At 43.4% G+C, this 8,245-nt stretch overlaps 3 protein-coding genes across 3 annotated transcripts; 2 read left to right on the top strand and 1 right to left on the bottom strand.

Moving 5' to 3' along the window:
* Positions 1-1,922: 1,922 nt before the first annotated feature.
* On the top strand, positions 1,923-2,151 carry PHALS_11672 (uncharacterized protein; the record flags this gene model as incomplete). Its single annotated transcript, XM_024727075.1, has 2 exons — positions 1,923-1,949; positions 2,014-2,151. 2 exons carry the CDS (start codon positions 1,923-1,925, stop codon positions 2,149-2,151), a joined length of 165 nt encoding a protein of 54 aa, XP_024577688.1.
* A 2,292-nt stretch (positions 2,152-4,443) lies between these two features.
* Positions 4,444-5,198, top strand: PHALS_14525 (uncharacterized protein). The gene has a single exon (XM_024727074.2). It carries the CDS (start codon positions 4,482-4,484, stop codon positions 4,740-4,742), a length of 261 nt encoding a protein of 86 aa, XP_024577687.1. The 5' UTR covers positions 4,444-4,481; the 3' UTR covers positions 4,743-5,198.
* On the bottom strand, positions 5,198-5,722 carry PHALS_11671 (RxLR-like protein; the record flags this gene model as incomplete). The annotated part of the gene is made up of 1 exon (XM_024727073.1): positions 5,198-5,722. The coding sequence occupies one exon, from the start codon at positions 5,720-5,722 to the stop codon at positions 5,198-5,200; it is 525 nt and encodes a 174-aa protein (XP_024577686.1).
* Positions 5,723-8,245: the final 2,523 nt, after the last annotated feature.

Genomic DNA, 8,245 nt, shown 5'->3' with positions numbered 1-8,245 from the left:
TCCGGTCGTACAATGACCACTTCGGCCAAATCGCCTGCCTTCAAGGCACTGTCGAACTATTTAAGGGAAATCTCGTCCAACTCAAGAAGAACATCTACTGCAGACAAAGCCTCGAGGTTGACGTCGCCATCTTCTTCTCCCGTCATACGTTGACGAGGGTGTATAACTGTGTACCGTCGTCTACGGTAGACACACCCTGGTCAGGTCGACGCCCGGCGTCTTGCAGCCCGCATACGGCGTTGCCGTCGCCTCTGTACATAGATTCATGTCTCGGTGGGACCAGGAAAAACACGTACTCCGCGTCTGTCACCCTCACTTTTTGCTCCTTTGGAGCTCCGATGTTATTTACAACAATGAGAGTGCGCATCCCTTGAACAAAGTCCACCAATTCCTTGTTGCCCTGTCGGGCGGCAAGAAAACGCGATCGCCCGCGATACGCCTTATTAGGCGGTGAGAACACTCGTGGGAGCTGCAATTTCAGCTCCACCCAAAAGGGAAACGCAGCTCCGACCGAAGTGCCGCACGTCAGTGCCTATTCTCGCGCTCGACCGCCGAGCTTTGTGATGGCTAGCGCCAAGCGCTGTTGCTCGTTCTGGAGCATGGCGGATGCGAGTCCATCCCGACATCTCTCACCCAAAACAGGAGATTCTCTCCATCCTTTCCCTCAAAGACCTTAACACTCACCATGAGCGGCTTAGGTTAGGGGATTCCATCCGTCACCGACGGTGGCGTCATAGACGCAAACGATGCAGATATCATCTGCTGCAGGTGCTCTAGCAGCGCGTTTCCGTAACCCGAAATGCCTTTAGATACGCACCGATTGTCTCGGGGCCTTGTACCACAAGGTGTTGCACGCCCTCAGGGCCAAGCGAGAGCACCAGCTTATTAAGACCGTCCTGCATGCCCTGGGGCAAAGAGGAAAATTCATCCATCCTCACAGAGGATAGTCGAAACGATTCAGGTGTAGATTGACTACAAGTGCTACCAAAGGCAGCGGGGCTGCCGTAGCTTTGCGCATGAGAAAGCGTCTTTAGGTCACCGACCTCTCATTCTTTACAAGAACCAAGTACGAGCGCAGCGGATCGCAATCCGCTGCCTCCAAGAGTGCTTAAAACCTTAACCAAGGTAAAGAGACTCTTCTGTTTAAAATCGAAATTGATATTTGTTTAAATTTATCCTAATTATAATTGTTTAGATTTTCCTAAATATACTGAATTTATACAGTAAAATCTAAATATGCATGACTACTGGCTACCTAGCCACACACCGTATTCTTGTTTGGGTGCAGTCACAGCATGCACATCTTGTGTGACACACACCCCTGTTACCATGGTACGTGTAACACCTGTACAGGGCCCGAGCCTTCTCACAAGCACCGCTGCTTTGCCAGTTTGAGATATGAACAAGCGGCAATGGTGTAATGTGTACGGACACATTTAAATACGTATCTCGCTCAACCGAGTCTATAAAGGTTGTATCCTTTTCGAGAGTGGCTCATAATTCTTTCACGTATCCGTGTTAAAGACAACAAGATACGCCTAAAAGCTTATGTCGTTAATTTGTCCGAGGGGTAGCGCATTTAGCGATGCAGACCCGATATCGTAATTTGAGTGCCCGAAGACGTTCGCCATTTAGATAAATGTGCAACCCAAGATGCCTTTAGGGAATGCCTCAACCAGGCTCCTAGAAGAGCAAAACCTAGGAGAGCAAAACCGAGCCCTATCAGTGCGGCCGCTTTTATATAACGTCCAGTCCTTCACGAGGGAAATCACTTTTGATGGGTAATAGCAATTGTTATAACCATGAAATTAATGTGCTTTAGGCGAAGCATCAGCACGTCACGCTGGCATCTTCAAGCTGGAATACTGTACGCGAGAATAGATACTAACGTGTGGTTATTAGAAAAATGAGGTACTACCGATATGAATAGTGCTAAAGTGACCGATGTCGTGTGTGGTTCAACTACCTAACGAGGACACCGTGCGTTTAAAATTTGTCTTTCCGTCAAAATAGGCAGGAAATTCCAGACAATTTTTGAGAGCCGAAATATTTATCGCCGAAACAGCGGCAGACTCGATCGTGGGGGTGGTGATCGTAAAACGTGAGTGTCGTATCGAATGGAAAATTCATCTTTCGTGCCTCGATGGCTGATTGAGCCCGGGATTTAGCAAATCGATGAGCATGACGGACTTCTGCCAAAATAAAGAACACAAAGTAACCTCGAAACTTCCAACAGTTATGTGCTACTCGCAGATACTACACTTGTGGCATACTACTTGTTTCCACCTTTTGTTACTTCTCCCCTCGCTGCAGAGGTGCAAAATGTCGACCCAGAGTCACTGTATTATCCAATCGAATAGAAATGTCGAGATCCAGCAGGGGCAGAACGGCCTGATATTGAATCGTTGTGGTCGAGATCAACAAACTTTAGTATTTCAAGGGCGGGCCTACTCCAGGAACGGTGAAACTCATATCGCAGGGTTATTTAATCGTATTGGCTTTGCAAAGTCAGGGAGAGCTCTTGCGAGTATGCAATTACGAACAATATGAGACTATCACATAGTTTAGGTAGTACATGGGTGCCAAATACAGAGATAATATCCGTGCGTCTCGCGCCGGGGACGATTGAATATGTTCAGTTCAACCTCTCGTGAATTTGGAGGAGATACTGTTTCATTCTAGGTATAGCGTGCACAATCTATTATGGATCACTGAAGTACATAAACACTGTGTCACACGTCTCTCTTGAGTTGAGTTTTAGTGAGTTATGTATCTACCTCTGGCCAGAAGAAGCAGTTCCGGCGTAAGTATGTAGATGCAATACCTTCAGTTGAATGATAAAGACAAGTGGCTCAGCTTAGCTAGGAAAGGCAAAAGTATCAGTGTGCCGAGATTATATCTGGTTGGACGCATGAGACCGATTGTGTGTTGCGGTATCCAAGGTTGATCGCCACATTTTCAAAGCAAAAACATGTGGATGCACGTGACTGCAAGTCAAGATTAGACGAACCATATCCTGACGGTATTGGGGATGATCCATCTCCGCTACGATATAACAATACTGTTGAGTCAGCAATACTGAAGGGTATGCCTATCGTGCGGAGCAGTGACGCTCCACAAGGTTGTGGTTAGCAAGATTACTCACTCGTTAACGAAGTGATCAGGGTAAGTCGAAGGCATGTAAGGCTAAACGCATTATCGCAGGCAAACGTACTCGTTGAGCTTGGAGATGCCTCCGTTTGAATGTGCGCAACGAAAGGCAAAACAGTAAAATCACCGAATTATACAGGTTAGTTCCGAAGGAGTATCGCAGCCTATCATCCGTAATGAATAAGTCCGTTATCGAGAGCATTAGCAGAGCACTGAATACGATGAGCAGGACGGCTATTTAATCGTAGAATCTGTCACACCATTTCTGAAGGAACAGCACGTCATGTTGACGAAAGATTCGCCACGCGTGGCGCCCCCGTCCAATCAGTGCGTCATATAACTGCCTTGGTTTCTGGAGTCAAATATTGCGTCACATGATAATATTTCTTACCAAGTAACCAATGTAGCAACTTGGAAACTTTCCTACCTGTGACGTCGTAGCAGGTTTGATACAAAGATTTAGTCATGCATACATGATGATTGTAGCCGCCGTCAATATACGCGATACTTTTAATATGGCAAACTGAATATGTGTTGCAAGCAATTTTAGTGGGATATAGAAATTGCTAATTTCAACAAATTAGTTCGGCTACGGGATTATGCGAATTGGCATAATTTCCAATTAGCTTCTAACCTACAAGATCTATAAACGCTTATGTGAACATTGCGACAACGTATCGAAACCGCGACATGTGTCCTTACGCCTCAGTGTTGTGGTGATGTGCTCAAGTGGTATGATTTTTGCCCCTTTGTATGATGCGCGGATCGAATGAAGCCTTGAACCGGTTGTAGTGTTAATTCGAAAGAGAACGAGCTTTTTTGCTCATTCTGCTTGTCAAGCCAGACACGAATAGAGATGTGATGGAGGTAATTGAGCTGTCGATATGCGATAATATCTAAGCAACGAAAAAGATCAATATGAGTCAGCGTGTCGATTGTCAATTTGGCAGCTCAGGTAAAAAGCATGAGTATTTTATGTGGCATTATGGATGTTACAAAAAGTTAGTGAATACAAATAATACATAAGATATTAGTTGCTTGTCATTCGATTTCACATACGGCAAGACGTTAGAATTTGTGGGCGCCCAATTACTTACATACTAAAGGTATGTGCCCAATTTTCAATGATCGTTTTCCTTACACAAGTATCGAACAAAAGACAATGGATGGCACAAAAATCTCTCTTTAAAATGCTGGTTGCTACTCCAAATTCATAGCTCTCATTTTGTGAGTCTTCATTGAACAAAATAATAATTTGTGTTAAAAACGTCTATAACCAATTAATTCATAAAATGATCTCTCAAGAAACGTGATGAAATGCTGGCAATAACATGTGTGATTCGCGTTCCGCAACTGTAGTTTATGAGAAGATCCATACTGCCTTAGCTGCTCATACAAATCCGATCCGGTACAATCTTCCAAGTTCACGTCAACTGAATTGTGGGTATTCTACAGTTAATGTCTTCACACTGTTTGTTTTTTTGGCAGCGCAACGCTTGAATCAATCAGGACGAGATCACTACGCGACGTGTCGTACAAATACTTTGGAATTTCGTTCCAAAACTTTTTTAATTGTGATAAGGATACAATAGGCACGTTATTGCGGTAAACACAATGGCTGCGCTGGTGATATTTCGCTTATTCATTCTCGCTCAGTTACCACTTTGTTAAGGGAAGAACGTATAATCATTGTTGAGCGTTCTGCAGTGGTGTGCCTGCTAAACATGTCTACATCGAGAGTCCAGGGATGTGGTTTTTTGAAAGGAAATTAATGAAAGGAGTGTCTTTGATAGTTACAACTTTTACGGACTACTGGCAAATCAGCGTATATTTGGTTATCTGCCTCCTACTATAGAACACGCTAGGTCTTGATCCGTCAGTGTCGTAGCGTAATGCTCACTATACTGTTTTGTTCGCTATTCTGCAGGAAATAGTAAAACAAAGGGCACATCCAGTACTCACCGAAATACTTACTTTGACGAGTATTCTATAACCTCTACAAAAAAAACATTAACGAGCTAATCAAAAATGACAAATGACTTGAATCCTATTCTTTTGGTGTGATCGCTGCAGCTTTCGTAGGAGTGAAGTCTAAGTAAGGCTCTGCGATGCTTTTTAACACGTCGTTTTTAAACCATGGTTCGCCAACTTTTATAGCATGGAACACATCTTGAGGGTCGACGTTTCTGGCGGCCCAATCTTCGAACTTCGTTGTCTTGTACGCATTGTCAATTTTCATTTTGTCTACCATTTCTTTATTGATGAGTTCCAGGAAAAGCTTTCCTCGGGCTATGTGAGCTGCTTCAAGCATCTCATCTGAAATTTGTTGTTGTCTTTCTGAGAATGCCCCCAACATTTTACCAAATGCTATCTTCTCTGTCTCACTCACCCGTTCTTCACTTTGACCAGATTTCAAGCCGCGGGAGAACTGCCAGCCCGAGACACTCGTTGCATCGTCTACCTCTACACCATTCTTTTCCTGGCGTAACTTTGCGGCCGATGCCCAACCACTATCGGTAGCAAAGAAAAGCATATGCATAGACCCAAAAATTACCACAAACGATAGATGCATGATTGAAATGAAGCCTCAATTGGTTTCGCGTCTTTTGAGTGATTTTCGAAGTGAAGTTTTGTTGTGAACGGCAAATTCACGAATGATCGAATGGCACAAGTGTCTAATCACGAAAAGTGCTTCTTTTATTCGGGATGTTTGATTACTGGGAGAAAAGTCAGGTAGATTATGTCCTTTTAATACGCCGATCATGAGTTAGATCGTTTACCGGCATGCTTCCTACGTTTAAAGTCGTGAAACGCTGGTGCAAGGTATCGTACCTTCGACTGCATCAGAAGTGTCATTGAAGCCTGTGGAGAGTGGGGATACAGGGTGCTAGATATTATCTTAAGAACACAAAAAAACGGACTTTATTGAAAGGTGCATGAACACGATCTGGACTTCATTTCAATCATAGGTTTGTTTCAAGATCTTCTCTCATAAAGCGGCTCTGACCATCGCACCGAGCAACTCTTTGATGATAAGGTGCAAGTCACCCAATAATAGGAAAGTCGTGGATTGAGAGTTTATATTTTATGTACATTAAACTATCATTTCCAGTACTTTGGGTGCCGCTCGGTTTTTTGTATGGCTAGTCGACGAAGAACTTGAATGAAGGTTTTATATGTAGGTTCGTCTGCACGTACTATTTTTTCACTAGATTTTTTCCAGTATTTGTGACAAGTACTCGTCGACTGTAAAACGCTATCTTTTCGAGTCAAGAAAGACATCGTACCATGAAGTATGTAGACAACAATCGCAATTTAAGTTTATCATTATGTAAAAAAAGCTCCTTCACTTATAACATTATCGAAAGTGCTTGCTATCGAGATTTAATCTCGTTGCCAAGCGTGCGCATGTTGCGTCCAGAGTAAGTACGGAATATTCGTACGAGATCAATGGTCAGATTCAAAGCCAAAGGATCGACACTCGATTTGTCCCCCTTCTGACGCGCGTAAACTTTTCGAGAGGCTGCAATGTTTTTCGGATGGAATCATACGATCGTGAAGCACGACCTTGCCAGGAATTGGATAATATAGCCGTGTCTCTGAACTAATAATTCCCGCACGTGCGAGTACGTTAATCTATCGTCCGCACATTGGTAGACCAAGCAGCTGACGGTGTTTGGATATTGTAGTGTAGACTATAACGAAATATTGCAGATGATACGTGGATATTAGCTCGATTTGGATATATATTTATCGGTATCACATGAGCACAGGTGTAAGTAAGGTCATGAGATTGTAAATCAGATCTTAGGCGAAGAGCTTGAGACTCATTTGTCTCCCCTCCTGCGTGCGTAAACTTTTCGAGGCGTTGCAATATTGTATGGTTGATTGCACACGGTCGTGAAGCACGACCGTGTCTCTGAACAATATTGTTCGCACGCGCAAATATAGTGAAGTTTTGCCCGCACATTGGTTAGATGAGCAGCTACCGGAGCTTGGATCGTAAGATATGTGTTTGTAAATAATTGATAGAAATTGCCAAAAAAGATTTGCAATATTTTTCCAAGATACAGATAATACTTATGATTGATTACTTGATGCAAGTTGGGGCAGTAATCCCCATCGTAGCATCCTAAAATTATAGCTATTAAGTGTGAGAGTTTTTCCTTCTGGTGTTACTTTTCTCCTTGTTTACATTAATATCATGGATATAAAAATTCCGGCAGAGCCTTCACAGTGAACGAACCCCACTTCAGCGAAAGTCTGATGCTTTGCATTATTCACATATATTATATCTTAATGCATTATTTAGTTGGAAACTGAGATCTCACTCTATCTTCATTAACTCGATGCCAGGATCGTCTAAAGGAATTCAGTGATGATGTGGCAAAGCCAGTTGCGACATTGCTTACGCCCATGCCATGCTTTCAATGATTTGCTTTCTGATGATGATTGGCGTGCGGTCATCGACAAACAGTACTGCAGTATTACATGCCCAGCTTTCTGTGAAAATCATCCTCGCTCCAAGAACGAATAAACATCAGATAGTTACCGACTTTAAAAACATGGTTGATGTGTGGTGTTGGGATTACCACTGTATGCATGAGGATTACGGCTACGGTTATGGTTGGTACTTACGGGTGCATTACGATAAATGATTGTGGACGCAATGGCAGCCGCTGATAGGCTGAGACAAATCAGGATCTATATAAAAAGAGTGGCATAGGGGTCCTAAATATTTTGCGAACAAAGGACCTATAATATATCAACTTCATATTGGCGTTCTAGTACGCACGAGTCAACAAGTTAACAGCCGTAAGAATATCAAATCTCGCCCCATGTCACCTACACGATGTGAGAGTTTTTTTGGGAGTAGCAATTACTTCCACCAGGGGTTTGCCATGGGACCTGTAACGGGGTTACACGTACCCTGGTAACAGGGTGTGTGTGTCACACGAGATGGGCATTGAAGCAGGGCTGCCGAAGCGTTGCGCATAGAGAAAACGTAATTTAGGTTACCGGCCTTTCGTACTATCCTTAGAACAAGTACGAGTTAGCGGATCGCAATCCGCTTACTCAAAGAGTAATTGTTGCC

The sequence above is a fragment of the Plasmopara halstedii genome (assembly GCF_900000015.1).
Source record: "Plasmopara halstedii genome assembly, contig: Scaffold_555, whole genome shotgun sequence".
Lineage (NCBI taxonomy): Eukaryota > Oomycota > Peronosporomycetes > Peronosporales > Peronosporaceae > Plasmopara > Plasmopara halstedii.
The sequence above is the reverse complement of the archived record's forward strand: the minus strand, read 5'-3'. Positions and strand labels throughout refer to the sequence as shown.